Genomic DNA, 27,530 nt, shown 5'->3' with positions numbered 1-27,530 from the left:
TGACCGTTTTAAGGTAAGGCCTAAATGCTGAAGCACAGATAATGATCATCTTTGATAATACATATTATGTGTATGAAAATTATAGATTCCGCAATGAAGGATTATAACTTATAAGTAATCCTTATGTACCTACCTAATTATGTTATATTAAAACAAATTTAAACACATATTTTTATCCATGAACAATTAATTTGTATTTTTTGTAAATATTTTGTTGAGGTACGGTGGATAATATAATAAGTTTAATCTAATCGTAATTTGTTTGTACTTCAACAATAATAATACATTTTTAATTATTTAATTTTAAAATCTCAGAGAAGAAAAAAAACGTTATTTTAATATTTGTAATAGATATTAAAAATTAAAATTTGATTATTCCTGTTAAAACGTACAATGTTAATATATCTTGACAATATATTATTATAAAACAAGAAATACATTTTCAAAAGTTTTTGTAGGGGGATTGCTTTTCTAAAAAACACTATTTTTTAAATGTTTGTCGTTATATTTATAAATTTTTTAAAAACATATTTTGTTTACTAAATGAAAAAGTACAATGTTTTTCTACTAATGTATACGTAAGATAATATAATATAATATACGTATATTACAATACTTGTTTAGTCTTAAATCTTAATGTGAATCCGAGATCATACTGGGTTTTAAATATAAAAGTTTAAGTTTTGTTTTTGTCTGTATGCACAGGCCTCAATATACTTTTTGACCTTATTATCGTTAAAAGATCATATTATGTGGAAGGTACTTGAATTGGTAATAAATAAAATTTAGGCGTTTCCCAGTAAACACGATATTTAACGCGATTCAGAGGGTCCTTGAAATTATCTGGTTTCAAAGTTAAATAATAACAATATTAATACAACGTATTCATAATTTCTACTTAAATTTACAATAATAAATTAATAAAAATCAACACAGCAACTAATTATTCAATAAATAAAAAATATATTTTAAAAAACTACATAGTAAATATTTTCTAACATCCATTCAGATTACCATCGAAACGACTTAAAGTGATGTTTATCACTTTCAAAATTATTATTAGTTGCCAGAATTTAAAAAATATGACGTACAGATCACCTTTACACCGTGTCAGATTTTACTGTAGCTAGTTACTTGATTTTTATTCTTATTCTGTTTTAACGATTGTATTTTCCTATTAAACAGCTTCATTCTTTCCTTGTTGTGACATAACGATGGTTTAAATATAAGATACATAATAATTATTTGTTAAATAGTATAATAATATTTATTATAACATAATAATATGAACGTATTGAAATTGCATTTATTGCAGTAAATTAATTGTATTTAAAGTTCTTTACATGATAATTGTATAAATGTTGATTTATTTAAACGACTTGTCTGTAGTGTCACTTACAATTATTTATAGGTATGTTTTTTTAAGTGAAAAATTAATATAAGGGGTTGAGTAGGATTGGTTTTCTTAACTACTACACAGCATTTTGCTTATATTATACACTCAAAAAATCGTATACGTTGAGTACATTTATAAGGAAAAAAAGTCCTAAGAAAGTAGCACTTTTATGAGCGAATTTTTAGGTCTTCAAGTCTGAAAATTAGTTTGCGAGTAAATTTAATGTGTACATTTTATATTATAATATAATATTTCGATTGTAATTTTAAAATAAATGTCTAAAGCTGGACTTGTTCTGTGGCGCAAATAACTTACCGGTGACCCCTAGAGCTCAAGGTCGTCAAGGAACTTGTGAATGTTATTTTACAATTGACGGATAATGATAAGTTTTAGCCAAGTTCAAGAATAAATTTCCCCTCGGAATTTCAAAACCCAGAGGAAGAATACGTCGTTACATTTTGAAATTGTGTATGAACCTGTACAGCAAATTGTTGTATTTATCATACTGTTGTATGCACACAAATTAGTGGCGCACGGTTTCGTTCGAAGGCCGACTGCCATAATTTCGGTAGACAAACAATAATACAAGATTATTAATTTAATTATTATAGTAATTATACTTCGTTCTGTCAATAATTTCAAAAAAAAATCCGAGAATTCGTTTAGACTTAAAATGCTAGTTGTTCTTTTGTGATCCTTGCTTCGGCGATACCAAAATATTGCTACCAGCCAAGTCTTATATGTGTATATATAAATGATACAACGAACGCGTGTAGAAATTATTCGCACTTTAACCTTGAACCACGACGGTTCTGGCACATACCTTAAAGAGAACTACGTAAAAGGTAGTTATCCTTGATATGAGTTGCCACCCTAAAAAACTGCGTCTTCGAATAACATAATTCGGACCACTTTTTTTTTATTTGCCGCGCACTTTATTTTTTTACATAGGTTTAGCGACAAATATCGTACCATAAAAATAATATATACATTATATGACCAATTATTTTACTATACTAGGTACTACTCTTGTAGCAGCGACGAGGTGACGTTAAAGTTGAATTTACATAATATTTGAATAATACACGTTTACCGACTGAATTTTATCTTAATAAAAATAATTAAGTACATAACTAAGTTTAATTGGAACATAAAACGAAATACGCTGGCCGAACCCTTGTTCTGACTTAACATTAATAATTATTCTACCTCACTTGCAGGTGGCAAGAGCTTTGATCTTTACTGTGAACATTATCTAATATCTAACAAATTTCTAGATTAGAACTGATTAGATAATATAACATACTGAAAAAAATTATAATTAAGAAATTATTAATAATTATTGATGCTCGGAATGTGATAAAGTTTATGCGTACTGTCATTAAAAAAAACAACGGTGTTGAGAAATTAATAGTTTTGTTAACAAAAAGGAATAAGTATCTTTGGTAAATTTGACTATTTCCAGACCAAGTAGACCATCTAGCTGTCATTAATACCTACCACTATTGCTTAAGCCACGTTTGTTTACACAAAAACAAATTATACCTAAAATTTACAGGTATTTAAAACAGCATAATTAAAAATCATTGTATAAAATTATGTAATTGGTTGCAGCTGTAATTTGTAAACTGTTCAGTGGGGCACGTTGGATTTTTTTCGGAGGAGAAGGAAAATGGTAAAATAGTTGTATAATCATAATTATTATATAAGCTGTATTTTTAATATTTATAAGAAAAATTCCATAAGCGGTTGACGTTTGGAATATGATTTTGGTTGTAGGTAGTAGGGAAAGTTACCAAAAGGAGCAGTAAAGTGGCCATGAAAGAGGAGAATCTGTAAAATCGTTAATTAAGTAATTTAACCCACGTGGAATGAATTGTTCTTCAACATATATTTAAGATTTATTTTGTACTGACACCTAGACGCTGTATCCAACAAATTTAACAATTTTTTATTTTTTATTTATACATTTTTTTCTCTTATCATTTTAATTTGTATCAACAACTTTTTAAAAATACTATTATAATTATTATTTGTTTAATATAGTAAAATGTGTACTTATGTAACAATGGTCATAGCTTTTCCGGATTGAACCTAATTACATAAATGGCTGTTTATCACATAGAATTTTAATTAACTCAACTCAGTTGTATAAGCTTATACAATAAAATTAGTTATTCGTATTAATTTTAAAACTAATATAAAACATATTTCTGTACTGTCTATGTACCTATTTGATGTTATAATGCACACTTGCCACCCACATTATTTTTGAAAGGGGGTAGTAGATAGGGTAGCATAGTTTTACCTCAGCAAAAAATATTTTAAACAATCAATTTCTACTTCCTAATGTAGTAAATTCAGGTATTCCATCAAATGCATTCATTTTTTTAATAGTTTAATATGAACTTTGTTAAAATTTTAAAAAGAAAACGTCTACGACAACAGTACAATAAACAATTAGGTAACTTATGTTTCCAACTACAATAATACCTCGAAGTATGAATATATTATATTTTCTATGATTTGTAGAGGTTTAGCGGAAATATGTATTACAAGTAGATAATATAATGTTTGTTTGAAGTTTAACACTGTATACATGCATAATTAGTTATTATATTAAGGAAATATTATCGACACATTTGTGTTAATTAACGTTTGATTTCTCGTTAAAATGATTATGTAAAAAATATGTTGTGACAATTATTGTTTAATAATACATTTCCCATTATAATGATCATAATAAATCTTTATTTCATCCGTTTTAATAATGTCGACAGATACACTAGTACAATACGACGAGTAACTTTTATTCAATCTTGCCTACACATAAAATGTAGATATTTAATTTTTATATTTTTTTTCAAAAAAAAAACAACAGTATATCTACCTTAAGTCTTAACCCACTTCTGTGCCGTGTTCTTATTAATCGTTTCAACTTGAACGTTTATACTATTATATTTTTATGGCTGACTTGTACACAGAATATTACTGTAATAGTGAATTCCATCGCCTTTGACAAAGCATCACATACACACACAGACACACACACACACACACACCATGTAAAAAACTTTAATAGGTATTATTATTGCTGGAGCAACGTTCAGTTATTGTGTAGATGTATAATTTTTATGCAGTTTAAGTTCAACGCAAATCGGTGGTACTGTAATGGTATTAAACACGGTAGCACTCCCTATGTATCCGTGAAAACGCATAAATGAATGGCGTTCAGTAATAGTATTATTATTATTTTATTATTACTATACTCGTTGCACAAAATCGAACAGCACGGTAATTAACATAGATCAAACACCATTAGTCCGCAGAATGTGTGAAACAGATAGAGGTAAGTACACGCGATGCTTGCAATCACGTTAATTAAACACGTGATCACTTAAGCTATTATCGGAGTTTATCGTGGTTCAACAGCAACAGGCTCCCCCTGTAAAGCTCAGGTATATTAAATAATATGTATACAAACTGTACTGTAATTTATGTTTTATCAATGCACATGTTACTCTGGATTCGGTGAGAAATGTTTAAGCGATAAAGAAGCAAAAATAAATATGTCAATACTGTTATAAGGCCCGGAATTTTACGAGTTAAAAATCCTTTAAAAATGTAATAAAAAAATGCTAAAGTTAGTAAAAATAAAATGATTTCCAAAAAGACCCAAAGTAAAAAGTAAATCCTTAAAAATATCCTGAAATAACAAAAAGGTGACTAAAATTTCCTTAAAAAAAAATTATTATTTACATAGAAATATTAACAACTGATAAAAGATTGTATATTGAAGATAATGTGTTTTTTTTTAAATTCTATTTTTTTAATTAATTTTTCTGCGAACAAAAAAAGGGTATAATATTAGTATTAGACGGTGATAAATTATCATTTAAATGTAAATGTAACTCTCATATCATTAAATAATTATATATTAGTTTATACAAATAAATACAATTACTATACAAAAAAAAATGTAATAAAGCGAAATAAAGAATAAACTTCCACGAAGTTAGCTTCCTTCCAATAAAAAAGGTTGAGAATACCGTTCGGCGTACCATAATACACAAAAAGATGTAAAAGGTGTCATTTTCTTACAGGAACATCTTTACAGGAAAATTGAACATTCGACGACCACAACGTTAATTATTATTTTACATTAAAAAAAAAATTAAATTAGCTGTATTCGAATAAAACAAACAAAATATGAATAATATCCAACAGCGCTTACTGCTTTTATTTTATGCTTGTATCCGTTTAAGTATATGACACTTGGTAACGCCTCTTGCACTGTAAATGGTGATATCGCTTTTACATTTTATTATACCATGCATAGTGCATACTTGTCGGTTACTCGGTTTATGTTGTGGTTTCCAACCCTTTTTGACGTTAAATAAATTATTTGTCGCTAAGGGAAAATCTAAAAAATTATCAATTTGTAATCGTTGTAACACTTAAGCGTTTTACAAGTGTATGTATTGGATTTTAAAAATAGTTTTGTTGTCATTTTCGACAAAAGCCGCCGGTAAACTTATACTTGGTTATTATACAATATTAGTAGTACCTAAACCGTAGACAACCCGTTTTTCCTTCTTCAGTTAAAACTCATACATGTACTTATGTACCTATACAATGACCGTGCATATATGTACCAATACATTTAACTTATCCTCGATCACACTTAAGGCGCTTTATATAAACAAACAAAAAACCGAATTTATATGGTGCAAAATTCAACAGCCAAGTCATAAAACAGCTAATCGACAGCCCCATAAAACACGCTTGTGATAATAATTGGTTTTTTTTTTGCATCGCAGTATCAGACTCAAGTATTTGTTTTTTACTACTTACCAAACAAATATCTAAATTTACAATAACAATATTTTACTTGTAATATTTAATCGGCGACCGACGACAAAGAGGATGGTGGTTTTTCGTTGAATTATTATATTAATTTACAACACTTACATAATATATTTATGTAGATATTGTTGAAGCTTAACAATAATAACTGCGGTAGTTTATGGCAATTACTTAATAAGATTGTCTTAAAAGTTAAATAGTACTCTTCAATAATTAGCAATTGTCTACGTTCTATGCTTTTGTTTTGACTTTGGAGTTCAGATAATAATTCAGAAATTCTAACATATAATGGTAACTATTGCTGTTGTATGTACATTTGGTCTGCACCAACCAACAAACCTAAACTTTGACAATACTAAAAAAAAGACATCAAGTCATATCCTGTGCTCTTTATCGATAGTATTACAATCATTATTCATTATACATGATGCGAGAAGTCTTTTTAGACTTTAACAATTGAGAAAACGCAAGAAAATTCCAACAAAACACGAAAAATGTGTGTTTTTTAAGAACCATAGATGTTTTTGAGTTAAATTCATTTTTTTATAAAAATTGTCCCATTTTGTAGATTAGATATTGTGATATTATTTTTTACAGGATATTATATTTGCAGCAAATGTCTATTAAATGCAAGTGTATTTTTATACACCTGACAAAAACTAATATTTATATATTTGTACACATGTTTTTCATTCACACGTGGTTAAACACCGTAATCGAATCCTTTTCGACGCACGAAAAAAAAAATAAAACAATTTTGATTTCGATAATATTGTATAAAATATGGAAAGTTAAAATAAACAATAAAAAGGTTGTGGTAAATTGTTTAAAGCATTTGCATAACTTGCAATCGTTCTTTGTGCTTTAAAATTATTATCACAGAATAATAAACATTTAAATAAACGTTAAATCAGTTAAATTCAACAACTTTTTTTTTTAAATCGCTTGATGTCTTCAAACTTAATTTCTTAGTACATACATGAAAGATTAGTATGTATACACTTTTGTAAATGCCTGTTACTAAGAAAAGACAATTTGCATCAGGTAGTAGTTTGTTGCAGAAATTTTAATTACTCAACAAACGAACACGAACAATAACACCTGTTAGTTATTTACTAATGAATACGTTTTGCCGTAATAATGTAATTTATTATTTAAACAACTTTGGTGTACTTTTTTTCTGTTTTTTACCACCAAATGTAATCCCAAGTAATTAAGTTTTATTGTAAATTTGTTAATAAAATATATAAGTATTTTTTAAATAACATACTAACAGCTAAAACATACAAAATTCTAATAGTGTTTAAAAATTATTTTTAAAATAGTATTATAATGTAGAAAATGTATACATTTACCTAACAAATCTTTAACAGATTTATTAGACAAATATTTATGGTATATTTTATACATAAGTTTTCAGTTGAATATATTTATATTTATTCAAATATCTATTCTAAATAGCAATTTAGAATTGTTTTATTGGAAGGCCCACAGCAGCGTAAATGTTAAGCAGTTTAATATTTAACAGTGTTAAAATTTTCTTAACTTTTTTTTTTTTGGTTTAGTGGAAAATGTTAAAATATATAATACTTCTAAACGAATCTGGGAATTTTAATTAAATTAACTTTTAAATCAACAAAAATTAATAGAAGTTATGTAGTTTTGTAGTTATTAGCATGCAGGAAGAATAGGCATTAAGAAAGTACAAAGTTATACTGACCATATTTTAATGCTGTCAAATGGCTTGGAATGGAAAAGTAATAATAAAACAAGTTCTACAGTCATTTGCTACAGTTGGGTTCCATTGATATTCTGTCAATCGGACTTTGTAATTAAATATACTAAAATATAATATAATACATAATAAATATATATAGCTTTTTGTGTTTTCGACTAATTTACAAGTTTTATTTTTTTTTTTTGTTAATACTATATTTTTATGTTGTTTTTTTTTTAAACAGTATATCAACGCGTTCGGCGTTCACACATCCAGACCGTAGACCAGTGCAGTGCCGTGTGGTCTCAAAGGTCCATTTAATAGCATGCAATAACCATTAACAATTTACAATACATAATATGTTTACCATTGACAAGAGGAGGCGGATAAGCGAAAGGTCACGTGGACACATGTTAGCGTTATCAACCTACCACCGTACGCTCATTGAACGATAATTTTGTAAATACTGCACATGTGTATTAAAAAAAAAATAAATAATAAAATCCATTATAATTAGGTATATCATTACCGAACATGTGTATAGGAATACCTAGTAAAAATACAGTAGGTCCCGAAAGTCGGGTGACGCTCAAAAAATGTGTTTATAGTATTTCAAGCATAACGAAAGTTGACAGTATTTTAGAGACCATGGCATATGCTTTTTTTAATAAATCTAATATTTAACGTTTAAAATCACATTTTTTTAAAATAGCTAGATTAGGTTAGAAAAAAGTTCGAAAAATAAATCGACTACAAAAAAAAGAAGTCTTAACCACTGAACTAATAATTACACATCACAGTCTAACATTTAAATTAATATTTGCAAAAAAAATATTCCTAACTCCTTAATAAATATTTTATAAGGAATAGATCAAATTAGGTTATCGCGTCATCTTGAAGAGTTTGTCAACATCAAAATGTTCTTAACATGAATGATGTAGTAGGTATTTTAATTTAGTTTGAATATTAGGAAAACATCACTTTTCGCTTTATTTTGCATCAGCCATCGAGACCGCCTCAACGCCCCCAGTTTTCTCTAGGCATCCTGAATGCTTCCACGGGGGGGGGGGCGCTAACGCCCACTTTGAGAAAGACTGCTTCAAAACAATGTCTTCGAATTTCGTCAACTTTTATGCCGAGTCTGTGTCGCAGCACATTTGGAGTACCCTGTAACCGTACCATACAAATAATATTAGGTATCTCGGCCGTGTTACTTTTTCTCTCTCTCTCTCTCTCTCGTCGCACCACACCCGCACCAGGCCTGGCTCTTCGCTTCCCCCACCCCCACCCACCCATCTCCTCTAAAATCCACCACCTCTACTTATCCCGGGCCACATCGTCGCAGGTGGGCAACCGATAACTGCGTACCGGCGTGGTCGCGTAATAATATCATTATACGACTGGTGTGTGTGTGTGTGTGTGAGCCATACATAATAATAATAATAATAAATAATGATAATATAGGCACTGCCTATATTATCTGGGCAAAGTGGTAGGGACGGCTCGTTAGCGGTTTTTATATAAGACGCCGCGCCGGCCGGCAAACGGTCTCTGTGTCAAGTCGCCTCGTTCGGTAAACGCACACCACGACGACCTTTGTGCACTTAGCGAAAGGGAATAAAAGCAATAATACTTCAAACTTACACGCAAAAACCACATTTTGTTTTTTTTTTCTTTTCCCGCGCGTACTCTTCGACAGGCAAAACAGACAACATGAGGACCAAGCCGGAAATGATGGGCCAACTCAGGCCGGCGTTCAGCGAACTGAACATTTCCGAAGGGTTCGAATTCGACACCGAAATCGTCACCAACGAGGTAAATTCATATATTTTTGTTTTTGAATATTTTTGTTCCGGAAAAAAAGAAAAATAACCGACCTTGAATTATCGTTTTTTATCGAGAAATTCCATTATAGAAAAAATTACTCCTCCGGTCGGTGAGAAAAATTGTACATTTTTTTTTTACCTTACACCGCCGGTAAACGACCCGGATTGCTAGTATAAAAAAAATTGTATTATTTAGTCTGAAAAAAACGTCAAATAATAATAATAACGCGAGTCGTCGTCGGGCCCCGTGCTTACTATAAACAAATATTTGGTGTAAAATTTAAAACAACAATTTGGACACGGGTAATCCCGGCTAAATATTCTTTTCTTCACTCGGGTTAGCGTTTTGTTTTTTTTTCATTCTTAAATCGTTATTTCACGTACACGTTTCGTTCGAGATTTATTGGCGGCAGAAGATCAACCGATAAGCCCGCAACTATATTGTTATAGTCTGTCTACCTTTTATATGATAAGATATTTTGACGCCTGTCAAAAATACGTTTCAACACATTCGCAACAATAAAATAATAACATTGCGTGCAACATCGGCCACGGCAATGAATCTAATTTGCGTTTTGATTTCGTCCAGTTTATTTAAAAGAGGGTAGTTTAATTAATTATTATTACTGTTGTTGTTGTGACATTGAAGAAATGCACGACTCCAAGGCGCTTCCGCAAGGAGCATTTCGCCGTTTGCTGCTCAAGGCTTCCCCGTGTAATCGACCGATTGCCATTTCGATTTTAGCCCGTAGACCGTAGTAATGGCATAGTAGATTAGATATTGAATAATAATTATTGTTGTTATTTTGTTGCTGTACAACGCACATTATGCTAAACAGCTAAACGACCCGGCGGCGGCGGTGGCCAAGAGGTCATACGAAATCGCCTGATACCGGCGACGACGGTGGAGGCGGTCGTAACGGCCAAACGCGGTTATTGTATTGAAATCGATCGGATAGAGAAATAACACACACACACACACATGCATACACACTGCTTATACTTGACACGGGTCGTAATGACTTTGCAACGACCTTTAACGCGTCACGGAGTCCTCGGGTTTCCGGATCTCCGCGTTTGTATCCCGACCTCGACCCCAGGACTGGCGAAACCAGGTACCTAATTTCCCGTCGAGTTTTTCGGCTCGTCCGACCACATTCGGTCGAATGATTTTCTAAAATTAACTCTGCCCGAAACCGGCAAACGATCCACGGTGTGTAGTACCCACTCGACCGCCCGACGACAGTGAACCACCCCACCATGTAGCTGTCATATCGGCGCGGTACAAAAAAACCTATACAGCCGTTTAAATTGAGAAGACGTGATACCTACCCCCCCCCCCACCCTATTTATTAGCGAGTTGGGTCGAGTTGGGCATAGGTAATTTTTTGCAAAATCTTAATTCAACGGTTATTGGTTTAGAGCAAAAAACGTCTATTATGAAATCGAAAGATAACATTTTAGAGACATTTTGTCGTCATATATAAGATTTCGAAAATAACAGCGTGAAAAGAAGTTATATTTATTTAAAAATGGCATTTTAAATGTTAAATGTCTCCAAAAATCTTGTCATCTTTCGTTTTTGTTAGAGGTATTTTCGCTCTAAAATTAAGGTTGGAAAATGGGTTGTATGACGTCCTCTTAAACAATTAAAAAATGATTTCTGGGTTGAAACCGAGACTGGGTTTTTAACTGTTGACCGCATGTCAACAATATTGATCCAACAACAATTAGTAGTAAAAACAATTTCAAAATTAACAATCGGTTTCGTTAGTTCTCCTATTTTTTTTTATTTTTTTTTTATTAAATGCATTACAATATTGTTTGGTCTCGTTTAACTGCCGCAAAAACCGATCTGGAGTTTCTTATCATTATTGTTTCAATAAAAATATCCTAAAAATCTATTTTATACTGTTGTCACAAACATTTTGTTTTTAAACGTCTACAATGCAATTATTATTGTATTGTATTTAGGAATGCTCGACTGACTTGCGGTCGATAACCGGTTTTTGGATAATCATCATTAAATATGTAATTACTAATTTTCAAGTTTAGGCGGGCAAGAGGTGGTGTAATGTGCATTATCTTTGTCTACACACACACTCTCTTCTCGCCCGCCCCGTATTTCCTGCTTAATATATATATAGGCCAATTAAATACTATATAAGCCGCCATCAGCTGTGACGATTTACAAGTAAATTAAACAGCATTACTTGTAATTAAATAAGTATATAATAACACAATAAATGGGATTCCTAATTCCATTAACTTTTCTTTCCACTCCACTCTACTTCGAGGGTTCCAAATGTTATGTTTGTTTTGTTAAGCGAATTTCGAATATCGTTTTTCATTTTCATTTATCATTTTATTATTATTGTTTCAAAACGGTTTCTTTACTAAATAGGTCACTGTTCGCGTTACTAGTATATTAAGATGTACATAATATTTTTGCATTTATTGCATAGTCAGCGAATAAAAACGTCACGGCTACAAGATTAACGACCTCATCGGCTCGGTAGTCATTTAATTACATTTTTTTTAATCCGCCGCCGATTAAAAAATACTGTTTAGGTATTTCGCAACGTGAAAGTAGTCTTTGCGTTTCGTTAATGATAAGTTATTTTTAGAACAACTATTTTCGCAAGTTTATATTTTTTTTTGGGGGGGGGGGGAGTATCGTTTGCTATATTATTATTGTACGTTCAGAAATAACAATATTATGCCAATCACTTTAAGTACCGTGCAAATAATTGTAATTCTTTTTTATCAGGCTCGGCACGTGTCAATCAACAAACATTAACATTATAAATATCGAACGTGGATAAAGTAAAATTATTATTATATTATAATTTCCAGCGCAATAGTTGGTGAAAACAATTAAAATCATGGCAAAACTGCAACCGATAATTGACGGTTTCGGTATGGCGATTGGTTCTTAAAATAATAATAGGTATAATCAGGTCGTTAAACACAGACCGTATACCACAGAGTAGTTTAAATCAGAGAGGACACTTGAGGTAATAAAAACATTTTCGCCATCTTCTTATTTACCCTAAAATTATAATATCTATACACGACTAATGTACACAAATATACATTGTATTGATTATTAAACGAGAAGATGGCCTTCACGTTTTTTTTAAATAATATACATAGGTATAAAACCTTGTTAAATTTTAAGTATCTGGGCTCAGCTTATACTAACAGACATGCATGTAGTTCCAGCGGGCCCACGTGAGAGCACTGTCCGTCTTGACCAGATGATCTGTGCTCATGCGCATTCGAATTCCCAGTATAGATTCCCAGTATTCGAATTCTCAATATACAATACCTAGGGGCATGCCCAAAACCAACCAAAAGCAATCTGAACACTATGACTAAGTAAACAAGCGTTTCTGTTAGTTTCTCACCTGGATGCTCCGTCTAACAATTATTAGTACAAGGCCTTATGGTCGTACTACCTATGCCCCCCCCTCTTTCTTTCTCCTCTCCACAATATACCGCTGTTCGTCGTTAAAAGAAATAAATTATCGCCGTTATTAACCGTTGGCACGTAATTCAAATAAAAAAAGAACGGTCTTTCCTCATTTCTTTAGTCTTAAAACCGTTGGCGAATAATCTCGGCCAAAAAACTCTTTTGAACGGAGTTCAAGAATGCGCGTCATATAAATTATTGTATTGTTTTCATAACACCTATTATGTTGTTGTAGTAGCGCGTTATGCCGTGTTCTTTTGTTGAAAATTGCATTTTATTTAAATCTTGTCCAAGAGATAAATACAAAAACCGATTTAAGCGAATTTAAAATTCTCTAGCGCACAAGTTAACTTAAAATGATCGTTATTACTTATTTCATAATAAAAAGAGGGTCGGATTAAGCGGTTCGGTTCGTAGTTAAGTACACTCTCACTTTCTGTTTCCCATTTTTAAAAAAAAAAAACTAGTTTTTTGTAAGACATGATTTTTTTTTTTTTTTTTGACAGCTGTCAAGTCAGCACACCAGTCTTTGTTGTACAATCAAATGAATCATCACTATTAAATCAGACCGTCCCGTCACTTATTAGGTTTTATTCTGTTTTGAACATTTCTCAACGAGTATCGTTTACACTTTTTGAAACCGCGAAAAATACCAAAGTTGTACCGCGAAAATCCTACAAAAATAATGTACAACAATATCAATTATTTAGTTTCGGGAGCTTTTATATTAAAGAGATGATAACAACGATCTGAACAGAAAATTGTATGATAAATATTTCGTTATAATATTACGAAGAGGCACAACCGGTCGACGCCATCCAAGGACAAACGATGGCGTTCTCCCCGGTATGTTGTATGAGATTTGTTTTGCTGTTTATTTTTTGTGTCAGTCGCGTTTTTCGTACTCGGGCCCTAATGTCGTATATTATAGAGGTTATGGTATTGCAGAACATAAAAAAAATAAATAAATAACTATAGACACGGGTGCTCAACGGACCTAACGGACGGTTAGGTGTTGACGTTACCGGTGAAGACAGAAGAGGATTCCACGCCGCATTCCTTCACACCGCTTCTACCGTCTCTGCCGTCAGAATATAATACACACACACAAACTCTTAAGCCCAAATATGGATGATAATAAATAAATTACATGTTGGTTATTTTGTGCACAAACAATATTGAATACCCGAAATTCGTAGTATTAAAACTGGAGAACACTTAACAAAGCAACGCTTACCGAATAGGTTTTTAAGGCGACCGTGTAGATAGTTTTAATATTCGGTATTGTAAGTGAGGGATAGGTGAGCCCAAAATTACTTTCAGCAAACATTAGCTCGTCATTTTTATACCATAAATAATAGTATTATGTAATTTTTCATGTTAATTATAGTGAAGCAATGTTAATTGCATTAATAGTTGCAATACTAATGTAATTATAAGATAACATTAGGATGCAGTTTCAGTGTTTGATAAAAAAAAAAAATCATAATTTTTATTTTAAACAAATTACCTTTAGGGTTAGAACTAGTAACTTTTACTTGTCAATAAATTGGTAACTTCTTGTTTAAAAACGACCGTTTAACATGCTCGTTCTCCAACAATTTAAAAAAAAAACTGTAATTGGAGGAAACAAGCATATTTAGAAGATCTAAAGTATAAAAATGGCAGATGAATATACAAATAAATTAAATATATTATTATTTTACAGTCAAGATAAAAAATGTGAATGCAAATATATGACTTATATTTAAAATTAATTGATTCGTAATATTTTTTAATTAAAGACTTCAAAAAACCCCCTGTTAAACTTGTTGTGCTAAAAACCTTTACATGCCTTTTATGTAGTTACAGAGATATTAATCAAAACCGTTATATGCCCGTGCCTTCTTGACACATAGACCTTTGGTAGAATTGAAAAAACAGACTCATCTCAAATCTAACATAACCTCCCCACTCTGTACTCTTCTAGCGTGTTGCTATAATGATACTGCTAATTTTATAAATAACAGCAGTACAATATAGTAATGACTTTGCACTAAGTTTGTAACTGAATTATTATTTAAGAAAAAAAATGTGTCAAGTGGTTGTATAAAGAAAGTTAAGGTAAGGTGATTTAGATGTAAAGCCGAGACCTTTATTACGAGACGAATTTTTTTTTTATTTGACATAACATCTTTTTGGTTTGTTTGCTTTGATCGTCTTGATAGGTCGAGAGGTGTTTACTTATCATACTATTATATCTAGTAGAAAACCTAATCGAAGAGAGGAACAGTTTTTTTTTAGTTCAAAAGCGTTGGTTAATATAAATGTAAAAACATTTTTTTTTGTTTATAAAGTGATACAACAACTTTGATCATTTCTCAAGCTTTTCCCAAGCTATTATGCCACTATTGACGGTTCGTTTTGGGTGAAGTACGTTTTACGTGTATTCGTGTAACATGATAATAATGTTTTTTTTTTTTTCAAATAATATGCGTTTTCCGGTAGTACCTACCATCTCTGTCGTTGTACATTGGGCACGATGTTGAAAAGGTTAAAAAGGTCAGGGGTAACAGCGGAAGAAAAAGATCTCTACAGGGGTGGTGGCAGTGGTGGTAAGGTGGGGAGGAGAAAATCGTTAAAAATATAATCCAAGGTCGGGTTGGGCGTGTTATAACATTATTATTATTTTTATTATAATTGTTGTTATTATTACAATGCAAACGGACTACCGGAAACGCTTATTAGTTGCTAATACAGTATTAGATTAATCATTATCCTTTATTATTTTTTTTTTAATACTTGTAACTTTATTCCCGACGGTGGGCGGACGTTTTATACTTTTTGCTCAAGTATTAATGTTATATTTATATAAAAAGCGTTGAAAACATGCGCTGACCTCGAAATGATCGATAGACTAGCGGCCAACTGGACTAACTAGAAAAAAAAAACACACATTTCTCCGGTATAGAGTGAAACCGCCTTGTTCCCAACGATCAGATCGTGATGTTTGGATAGACAGACACTCATCGATAGTAGTTCAGGGTTGTAAGTGTTTTGTTTTATACTCGGCTACCGATTTTATAAAACGAATGTTTAAAGCATATAATTGAAAAAAAGCCACTGAGCCGTTTTCAAGCTCTCACTTTCTCAGAAAAGTACATCTCCCGAGAAAACGTTTACACTAAAAAATATATTATTACCTACGTTTAAACCTGAAGTATTTTATACAAAACAACATTTAGTTGTAGTCTTGTCGAAAACAAAACAAAAAAAATATAATAAAATAAAAAAAGAATAAGTAGCCTTTGAAAGGGGAATAACGTTTGTTTAATAAGACCCATTTTTTTTTTTGCGACATTAGTTTTATTTTCGCATGCATTTAATTGACTATGAAGTCGGTACTATTTTTTTTTTTTTTATAATCACATGCAACTTGTAATTTATTATCGATAAAGCGGTTTATGACCCGCAATTGGTTTTAATATGCGCAGTCAGTGATGACTCGACAAACGATTGTAATCTCAAGTGCCGTTTAATGCTCTTAAATTATAAAAAAAAAATTGTTGAAGGCAATTTATATAATAGTCCCGTCTATATTATACAAGTTCAAACGTTGCTCCTTCAAGATGAGGATGACGATGAGTCAGGAAATGTTTAAAGGTTAGGCTATAGTCGCTATTGTTGCGTTTAGTAGAGAAAGCTATTTTCCTGGGAGACGATATCTCCTATGAGCAACGATAGGGTAAAAGGTTAAAATTAATAATAATATTATAATCTTTATACCGTTTAATTAGTATTGATTATAAAAATAATTGTATCGCTGTTGTAATATTTTATTATTTAATCAATAGGTTTCATGACATACAGGATTGATACAAATCAAATTGTATTTTCAAGACAAAACTTCCGTAATTAGGCAATACTCTATAGTAGTACTGAGCACCGTCAGTAGCTTTAGAACTTGACCATTTAATTATGTCTCTAAAATTTGTGTAATTCAGTGACCAATAGGTATACAAGATTAGGATCGTTTATGTCTAGCCGATTGTAGCAATAATAAAATAAAGATAATTATTATTAGTTGTACGAACCCCTAAATAAAAACTATTATAGCCGAGGTTGGGACTTGGTAAGGTTAGCGTAGTTTAACAGATCCCCCGAGATTTCCGAGTAGGTAGGTACTTGTAACAAAAAAAAAAAAAAGGATTAGAGGTTAGGTTAGGTTGGACAACGCAGCTGAGATTTTGAAGGGTTTTTTTTCGTTTAGTAAGTCAACTTTGCAATTAGGAGAATTATGCGTCGGTTTACAGTTTTCTGCTACCTACTTAAATTTTTACCACAATACCAGACTTCAACAGCCACCTTGTTAGCATTTAATATATTATGTAGCTGTGACCGTTTAAAAGCTCTGGGGTTTATTATTTTTTTTAATATCCGTTTTACCTATGGTCCGGTCAGGAATGCGTCGCGGTCGACCGAGTGTTGAAATCGTCTTCGAACCGTTTTATTGACCGCCTACAGCTATATACATATATTTATAGATCTATACTTAGGTATGTATATATACATGTATAATATAATCTACATGTCTATGTATAAACGACCAGGTTTTTTAAAATTAGACTCGAAGCGGCGGACAGGTGGTTCTGACACGCTACGCCTCGAGCACACGACCGTCATCAAAATGTAACTTATTGCGTAGTGCAACTAACAACAGTCCTAGTAAGTAATAATAATAATAATAATGTTAAGAGAACGCCAGACAATCCGTTTATTATAAGGAGTAAAGTATAGGCAATTCAAATCTTAATTTAGAGCTTCAACTACAGCGTGTACTTGTCGCCAATACAATAATGAGGATTTTTTTTTTGTTTTGTCAGACTATCGCAGTCATTTCTATAGCAAAAATTACTAATTTTTTTCCCCATCAAACCATTTTTCTTAGTTCACAATAGTGCAGTCAAGTTTTGAGTGAACAAAATTTGTACTATGGGTACGATAAGTAAATTTGAGGAAGTCTTGACAGGGCAGTGAGGAAGAGCCTGACCTATACATCATAATATGTGTTTAAGTTAAATTAAATAACATCTAGTTGATTTCTGGACCAATAATTGCGGTTAAGACTTCTGTTTGAATTGCCCGGAAGTGTTTTTGAGTGAATTTTCCACCAAAAAAAAAAACCAATATCCGCGACAGGCCCCAACGGTTTGGTAAATTAGCAATTTATTTTTTTGCTCGTTTACAATATATATTAATATAATATACATGTGCCATTTGCCATGTGTGTGTGTTGCTATCAACTTTCACTAATAAAACCACTAGTCGGGCTTCTTTGGTTCAAATGGCCAATGCACGCGCTCTCCGTTGGTTTCTCATTGTCGTTTTTTGATTAATTGTGCTCGACTGCGCACAACATGCACAAAAATAATATTAAGTGAAACCAAACCAATCGAGATGTGTGTGTTATTTTTCTCTTTTTCCATTTTTACCTTCGACAAATGGCACGAAAAAGTTATTGGCGGTTAATTTTTAACCGTCTACCAAAAAATAAACGATTAGTTTAGGTAAGATTATAAATTATTACTTAGTCTAGGACAAGTTAAATCAAGAAGTTAGATTAAATGGTTTCAACCATACCACATATATATATATTATGGTTTAACTACTTTTGCTCATCAAGGGGGGGGGCTAGGGATGTTTATAACGTTATTAGGGGAATACGCTGACATTTTTTTTAAGAACAGGAATTAAAGAACAGGAATTAAAAAGGATTTGAATTTTAGTAGCTTCGCTTTAGTTGCGTCAATGGGGGGGGGGGGCAGATTTTTTCTCTGCGTAGATCCGTTTCAATGTGACGTACAATTGGCGGATATTCACCCTAGTTTCCCTCATCTTCCTAATCCCCTGGCTTGGGATACTAAAAACCTTAAAACTTAAAATTAGTGCTTTCAAAGTACCTACATTTATTTTTAATTAGATATTTTTTGAAATAATATAAATGTAGCACTAATTTTAGGTTTTTAAACCCCAAGCCAGTACTTTTGATGGCAGGCCGAGGGACCCCTCCCGGAATATGACTTAACATTTTAATCGTCATTTTTTATCATATAATATTAAATTCTACAATAATAATCAGTAACGGACAGCGGTTACATCACGTGGCGTGGGCGCGGACGTGGAGGCTAGGGACGACACTCCTCGGTGGACGCGGTGTGGAGGGTAGCTTTCGGTCGATAGCGGCGGCCACGCCAAAACCCGGTATGTCCGTGCATGAGGTTTTGCCACAGTGCCACCCGCCGCCACCGCCCGTTGACCCGTTTGGCGCGTATGAATGGCGACACGGCAGCCACCGCGTCGAGACACGGGAAGGGCGAGTAGGAAACGGGGTAAACGGTGGTCGGAGGGGGGTAGGAGGAAGGCCTGCAACGCGTGCACACACACACACATGCGCGGACGTGTGGGATCGAACGCGCGCGCGGGCCAACAGACGGCGCGATACGAAATACATGGGAAAATATTTTCTACGTTATTTTGTACTCACGGGCGGCAGCCGGCCACTGCCACAGTCTCAGCCCGACCCCTTCGGCCGTTACGCCGTTATCGTCGTTATCGCCGTCTGTCTTACTGTGTCCGCGTGCCGCCGAGCGTCGTATACGGCTGTTATTATTATTATTAATTATTTAAACAAATATACATAGATATATTTAATTGTGATTGTTACCGTTCGTTTATTACACGCCGTTATCGGTTTTTAATCGGTCTCTATATCTATTTCACTCTCGCGCACAATATCTCGGCTCTCTTTATACGTCGTCTCGATCTCGGTCCGTTTGTTTCTTACAATAATATTTTTATTACCACCGTTTATTGTTGCACTATCTTTATAATAATACATAAACATGTGTATAGACAGTATATTACATCCGATCCTGCGCACGCTGTGCGGTTTCTTTACGGGGTCGTCGTGGACGACTAAAGTGACCGTAAGTAATAATTTACAATCCGGAGGGTAAACAATTTAAAAAAAAAAGTCAATGTTGTCATGTGGTCGCCGTGAAGGGGATGCATTTTTTTTGAAGAGCCGGGGGGATGGGGCGACCGATGGGGGTCAGGGTCGATCCCTCACCCTTGGGGATTTTGGCGCGACGATCAGAACGCTGGATAGGCGGTGCGTTGCATCACAGTGTGACCGAGTATTGCATCCACGGCGGCGGGGTTGGCCACCACCGCAAAGGCCGCGTACGCACAGCTGTTTGGCACGCCAATGTCAAAATATCGCGTTGTTGTCATAGGACGGAAAATGGGTTAATGTGAAATCAAAAGCTACACTTGTAAGTACGAAATTTCGTGCATTCCCATTCCCGCGGTTTGACGACGGCTCCGTTTGTAATGGGAATTTCTTTACTGCAAACCTTGTACCCGATCACCGCCGATTGTTTATCAACAATAATTATTACCATCGACGGTTATAATAACGTTGGAAAAGAGCGACTACCGTAATGTCTCCAAACCGATGACTGCGCCCCCCCCCCCTTTGCGTTGATTTATTTTTTTCCTCGTCCTCGCCGCTACCTGTTTTGCATTGTAATGCATATTTTTTTTTTCCACTCTAGTTTCTGTAATTTTTTCACACATTCAACTCCACTAAATCCGCCGCACCGCACACGACATTGGCCGAATGTTGTGACCTTGTCAACTTGACAGTGCGCGCATTACGCCTTTTCTCCTCCGTACGGGAAGGACACGAAAAACCTTTGCACGTTTTTGTTTTGTTTTGTATTGATATATTTTCTGAACTTCTTTGTCTGATTGAAATGTAGGTTTTTTTTTTAAATTAACAATATAAACAACAAATTTGTGATTGTTGTACTTGCAGAATAGCACAATCGCGTGTTCCACATTCGCTAAACAACTATATTGCTATACAACTATATTATTATATATATATAGCCTCAGGAATCCAGGCTTGAATATTATGCAACGTCGAGTTGATATTATTATTTTATGTGCAATGCTTTGCCCGAGGGTGTCGTAAAGCATTTTTACCACGCCTTCTTCTCCTCCGCCGATACCTTTATCCAGAAGCAGATCTAAATGACAAACAAAATCATGTTTCAGTAAAAAAAAAAAAAATAATAATAAACCACAGCCACTCAATCTATTCTCTGTATTTCGATACACAAGTCATAAATCGTTTTAACCCCCCCCCCCCCAAAAAAAAAAACAACGGTTTCGAGTGAACCTCATCAATGTCGTCTAGTCTCGTTTTAATTGTATTGCAAAAGAAATAATAATGATAAAAGCCATCATTGTTTGTTTTTTTTGTAATAATAACGACTCTCGTTTATACGTCTAACTTACAGAGCAAAAAAAAATCGTATTATTGTTGTAACAGTTGCAAAAATCGTTTTAATATTCTAGCCGCGCTTATCGTTTTTTACATTTAGAAAAATTAACCATCAATACTATTCCTACGGTTATGACTTCCGTCGCACGTGCGCAGTAATTTATTTAGGAACGAATGTTGTGTATTTTCTAAAAGCGACTACTTGGAAATTTTAGGTTATTTTCGCGAAATCTATATTATGGTGTCATTTGCACATTTTAAACTTATTATTAACGCACGATAATCATCATTGCACTCTACTTTTGTTGTTTACTTCTAATTACCTGCACAAACATATTATTTTAAAACATTTCACCTGTTTCCATGTTGTTAATATTTCCATTGAAATTCAGTCGGTTACAGCGGCAGGGCGTCCCAAAATATACTATCTTATTAATATCACAGAATAACCAGAAGGGCAACTTTAAAAAAAAATTGCACGGGTTCTTACGAGCCGCCTAAAAAGGCCGACTGCCATATTGTTTGTGCAGTATGTGAATCCAGACTATATTAAAGATAGACTAAAGAATATAATTCCAGAAAAATGTAATCTGCACAAACTAAATGTCGGACACTTATCAGTCCCAGTCTAGGTTTCCCTTCTGGTTATTCTGTGATAACAATATATTGTGTTGAATTTCTTCGTTTATGATAAAGAACTTTTATAATTATAATATGTAAAACAAACTCCTACAAGGCCAACACAAAAGTCAGCACGAGGCCTTTGGTTGTTGACACTGAATAAATCATGATTGCTAGTGGCTTTTTTGAATACGAAATATTTATCTGGTGACGTGTGCCAAAGCTGTTATTAATATTTTCCAGTGTAACATAAAAAATCAATGTAATTTCTTCGAGAAAAACGATAATTCGGTTCATATTATTCGAACCTTATAATTAGCCAACTAACTACAACTCATTATTAATATGATTTGTGAATAATAAATATTCACCTATACTTAAAAAACCAAATTTAAACTTTGATGGTATTATGCAAGAGACAAACTCGATAGATTCTTGTGCTATCATTTGTTGTTAAATTATTTATTATAATATTATCTGTATTAGTATTGTTGCTAACCTATAATACATTTTTTTCTTTCTGTAGATTAAAGAAGACTGCAAGCCTCTTCTTTTGTCCAACGAACAGTTGACCACCCTGATGAAAGATATGAATGACGCAATCAACAAGGGTTTGTCAAAAGACACCAATCCGTCCTCTGTCGTAAAATGCTACGTTACTTATGTACAGGACTTGCCAAACGGCACTGGTACGACAATATAACAAAATATTATACATTTTATATTATCCCTACGTATTGTGTATTTAATATTGTTAACTATGCTTTCGCTCTGTTTAGAAAGGGGAAAATTCTTGGCTCTGGATTTGGGTGGCACCAATTTCCGCGTGCTCTTGATTGAATTGGGAGAGAACAACTACTTCCATATGGACTCGGAAATTTTCAAAGTGCCCGAATATATTCAAACCGGCAAAGGAACAGAGGTATATTGATTTTGTTTTTATTTTCTTATTTCATTTTTTCTGTAACTCAACATATAATTTTTTCTTTTAGCTATTCGATCACATTGCTAAGTGTTTAGCCGAATTTGTCAAGAAACACAACGTAGACAGCACAGTGACATTACCGTTAGGATTCACATTTAGTTTCCCGCTTAGGCAAGTAGGACTTACTAAAGGATATCTCAACAGCTGGACCAAAGGATTTAACTGCTCCGGTGTAGTTGACGAAGATGTCGTCAGACTCTTAAAAGAAGCGATTAGAAAGCGAAAAGTAAGCAATTACCAAAGAGATCTTTTTAAATATTTCTATTAATTTATATCACAGATGTACTTTATTTTTGACTTCTCTAAATAATGTCTATTATTTTGAAGTATCAATATTTTAAAGACCGTAGACTATTAATCTTCGTATCGTAGGGCCTGAATCTTCAAGTAACCGCAATACTGAACGATGCGACTGGAACTCTTATGAGTTGTGCTCACAAAACACGTTATTCGAAAAACTGTTTTGTAGGTTTGATAGTTGGTAAGTTCGCTAAAGCAAAGCGATTTCCAATTTTTATCGGGTCGTTCTCATTGGGTTGATTTGACGTTTAAATACAATATTATGATTCGACAAAATAAACTGTACGTCTAAAAGTGCTTTTTCGTCCGTGTACATATACTATAAGTACATATTTATAAAGACAATGTTTACTGTGCCGTCCTAAGTATATTTATAATATGTATATTTGTACATAATCAGAGCATGGATAATGTACTTGTGCTTGTCAAAAAGTCTGTGGTTGTTTTACCGAAATCGATTAAGATCAATTTCATAATTGGTCTATGTCTATGGTTATAGTTGGATAACTCGGCAATATATGCTTTTGATCCTAATTATTATTGTACAGTAAAATTGCTTCAATTGCTTATTATTTTGTTTATGATAAATATTTCAAAAAAGGATTTATCAGTCCACCATTTGGTTTGTATAGTCAATCTGACTATAGAAAAAATTATTTTGAATTCCCATTTCAGATTTGCAAAATAAACTCAAGTGTATTTTAGAAAATATTTTTTTTACAATTTTCACAGACTAATAAATATTTATCGATAAAAAAAAAGTACGGTCTTTTCAATTATAGTTAGGTCAGTGATGCTATTATTAGCGTATTGATTATTATTTCATGTATTGATAAATTAATGTAACAAACACAAATCCTGTAATCTATTTAAAGTAAAAGTAGCAATACATAACAAAAGGTTTGTTTCAATGGTAATTAGGACGTCGAGATTGATGTATGTGGAATATTGAACGACACAACCGGTACACTCATGTCCTGCGCTTGGAAGAATCCAAACACCAAAATCGGAGTTATTGTCGGTATGTTAGCAATTACCTAATTATTATTAGTTGATTTTTACCAGAGTTCAACTGATAGTGTGTGGTAGTAAGTTGCACATATATTTTAAGCTTATTAAAAATAGATAATATTTTACTTGATTTTTCTGTTTGACAGATTGATATTAATTTATTAATAAAAAAATGAACATGTCATATATTAAACAAATAAATCATACCTTGTTAAATACTATACATTTTTATAAAACTTAAGAAAAATGTTTTTAAAGTTCATGTCATTTTAAAAAAAATGACATTTAACTTAAAAAATACAACACTCAGATCGCGTAAATCACATTCGTATTTTTTGAATTCCAGCCAAAAAAAATAAATAATATATATATATATAGTTGGGATAAAACACAATATTTGGTGAGATAGGTTTTTTTTTTAATATTCATTTTTACGTTCTAATTTAAACATTGAAAACATGTTTTCTCTGACATCATTTTTTCTCTGATAAAGTTTTCTCCGAGATAATTTTTTTTTTTGTGTTTCTTCTCGTTATGTATACATCTGACATATTTTTGAATCCTGGAAAAAAGGTATGCCCGCTCCAGATATTACATAAAGCGACCAGTTGTACATTTGTCGCCATTGTGTTTTTGAGCAAATTCTATAAAAAATTTTAAAAAAACCTGCTTTATTTGGTTTATTTAGTTGGTTGCTTTATTTATTAATTTGTGTCTATTGCAGTAACCATAATTTTTTACTTAAAAATGGGCATTATGATGACATGGTTTTAAGTTTAAATTTGATTTTTTTTTTTTGCTGCAATAAGAAAAATTGTTACAAAGAACCTGTTTTGTTTATTTATTGTGTTGGCGTGACTTAAAATTTTGTACATACATAATAATTAATTATGTAACCGTGTTGTGCTTTAATAATACACCGATGGTTAGATTCTTGCCTTGACCCTCCGTTAGTCAGCCGATTTTTGGTCACACTTAAATAAAGTTTGACTTGTGTACATTTCTTACCTGAGTCCCAGTGTGACTGGGGTACATTCTTACCCGGCGTGACTAACGGAGTGTTAAATTTAACAGCTGGCATGCACTAGAAAGCAATTTAACATCATTTCAATATTGTACATTATTTATTTATTTTTTATTATACTTCTTTAGGAACTGGGTGCAACGCTTGTTACGTTGAAAAGGTCGAAAACGCCGAGCTGTTTGATGGAGATTCGTCAAAACCTTACGTGATCATCAACACTGAATGGGGTGCGTTCGGCGACGACGGTAAATTAGCATCGATCACCACAAAATACGACCGTGAAATCGACGAACTCTCATTGAATGCAGGATGTCAAAGGTACTTAATTCAACATTAAAATAATATAATGTTGACGATTATAAAAAAAATGTATATATTTTTTTTAGATTTGAAAAAATGATCAGTGGAATGTACATGGGCGAGATTGTAAGGTTAACCATTGTAGATTTAGCAAATCAAAAGAAGTTGTTCGAAGGAAGACTATCCGATCAAATGAAAACCAAAGGAGCATTCGGCACATCATTCATTTCTGACATCGAAAGGTAAGTTATTCAAACAAATCGAATTCTAATTAAAATTTAAATCTAATTTATTTTTATATTTAAAAAAAAAAAATGTTTTCTAGTGACAAAGCTAACTACAAGGAAACGTTGAAAGTCCTCAATGAAATGGGAATCAGCGATCCATCATTAGTTGACTGTGCCAACGTGCGATACATCTGCGAGTGCGTGTCCAGACGGTCAGCGCACTTAGTATCTGCCGGTCTGGCTGTGCTACTCAACAAGATGAACGAAAAATCCGTTACCATCGGAGTGGATGGTTCGGTTTACAGATTCCATCCGTACTTCCATAAATTAATGGTCGAAAAAACTAAACAGTTGGCAAACCCAGACATCAAAGTTAGTACCAATATTAGGCGATACAAATGGTGTCGTATCTACGATTGCACCCCTAGTGTTGTTTACTGTTTAAAATTCAATTCGGTCGTCCTTTGATTCCTAAACTTATGCAAATATATATTCTATTTACAGTTTGATATGATGTTGTCCGAAGACGGAAGTGGTCGTGGAGCAGCGCTAGTAGCAGCAGTAGCCGTCAGGGACGAGTTACCAAAAATGAACGGAGTCGCAGCAGTATAATTTGCGAAGACAGTCAGCTAGTGAGTCAGTGTTACCAAAAAAAAAAAATGCTCGAAGTACAGAATACATATAATTTTAGCATTAATTGATTCGATGTTTTATTATTATTTTTTTATTTAAGAAAAAACGTTTGGTGCTAACGCTATATGTGTCTTAGGCGTTTTTACACTATACGTCGAGTGTTGTTTGTTTTAGAGATGTCATTGTTGTCGAGTGTTGAATTTTGATTGTTCATTGTTAAATACTTTTTTTTTAGACTATAGATCATAATAAATTTATATTTACATCAAATTCCCACTAAATGCATCCAATATAATTTTTTATACCATAAATAATATATTTATATATATTTTAAACAATATTATCTATATATTATAGTTTTTTATGAGAATCTACAAAATTTAATAATATGTTATGTAATTTATGATATACAACTCGGGTGTTATGTATCTACGACAATAATAGTGATGAAACCCTACATATGCTTATATAAATATTAAATTATACGTATATGTGTACGATCTAGTTATGAATTGTTTAATCGGTTCAACTTTATTTTTTTATTAATTACAACCCAAAAAAAAACTTAGCCGACCCTTTTGCTAAAATAATTATTAGTTCTGTGAACAATTTTTATACAGAAATTTTCCCCCTGTTTTTATTTTAAAAATAATTACTATACTAGGTAACAGTATACCTATCCCCCATTTGTTATTTGTATGTAAACCATAAGCTGTGTTAGTTATGTTATTATTTTTATTATTATTCTATGTAAATTATTTTTTATTTAAACTAAAACAATTGTAAAAGAAAAAAAAGAAAACTAACATTTATATATTAA

The 27,530-nt window shown here is 32.6% G+C and overlaps 1 protein-coding gene and 1 long non-coding RNA gene across 6 annotated transcripts; one reads left to right on the top strand and one right to left on the bottom strand.

Moving 5' to 3' along the window:
- Positions 1–1,470: 1,470 nt before the first annotated feature.
- On the bottom strand, positions 1,471–8,308 carry LOC126833563 (uncharacterized). Of its 3 annotated transcripts, none has more exons than XR_007684967.1 (4): positions 7,983–8,308; positions 5,631–5,819; positions 1,712–1,872; positions 1,471–1,591 (listed from the first exon to the last, which is right to left on the bottom strand). It is a non-coding gene; the product is annotated as an uncharacterized LOC126833563 (long non-coding RNA). The 3 variants fall into 3 exon arrangements; XR_007684968.1 differs by lacking the exon at positions 7,983–8,308 and adding an exon at positions 5,964–6,070; XR_007684966.1 differs by lacking the exon at positions 7,983–8,308 and having other exon boundaries at positions 5,631–6,064.
- Positions 8,309–9,520: 1,212 nt separating this feature from the next.
- Positions 9,521–27,530, top strand: LOC126833511 (hexokinase type 2). Of its 3 annotated transcripts, none has more exons than XM_050564900.1 (9): positions 9,521–9,794; positions 22,757–22,919; positions 23,010–23,152; positions 23,223–23,441; positions 23,588–23,696; positions 25,679–25,868; positions 25,937–26,092; positions 26,176–26,449; positions 26,582–27,521. In XM_050564900.1, exons 1-9 carry the CDS (start codon positions 9,693–9,695, stop codon positions 26,687–26,689), a joined length of 1,464 nt encoding a protein of 487 aa, XP_050420857.1. In that variant the 5' UTR covers positions 9,521–9,692; the 3' UTR covers positions 26,690–27,521. The 3 variants fall into 3 exon arrangements, with proteins under 3 accessions (XP_050420857.1, XP_050420858.1, XP_050420859.1); XM_050564901.1 differs by lacking the exon at positions 23,588–23,696 and adding an exon at positions 24,437–24,536 and having other exon boundaries at positions 26,582–27,515; XM_050564902.1 differs by lacking the exon at positions 9,521–9,794 and adding an exon at positions 19,850–20,245 and having other exon boundaries at positions 26,582–27,530.

The sequence above is a fragment of the Adelges cooleyi genome, unplaced genomic scaffold, assembly GCF_023614345.1.
Source record: "Adelges cooleyi isolate 19-005CV unplaced genomic scaffold, UGA_ACOO_1.1 ACOO_flye_CR_arks_rails_tigmint_CR_PRNA_2, whole genome shotgun sequence".
Lineage (NCBI taxonomy): Eukaryota > Metazoa > Arthropoda > Insecta > Hemiptera > Adelgidae > Adelges > Adelges cooleyi.
This window is presented reverse-complemented; position numbering and strand designations above follow the sequence as displayed.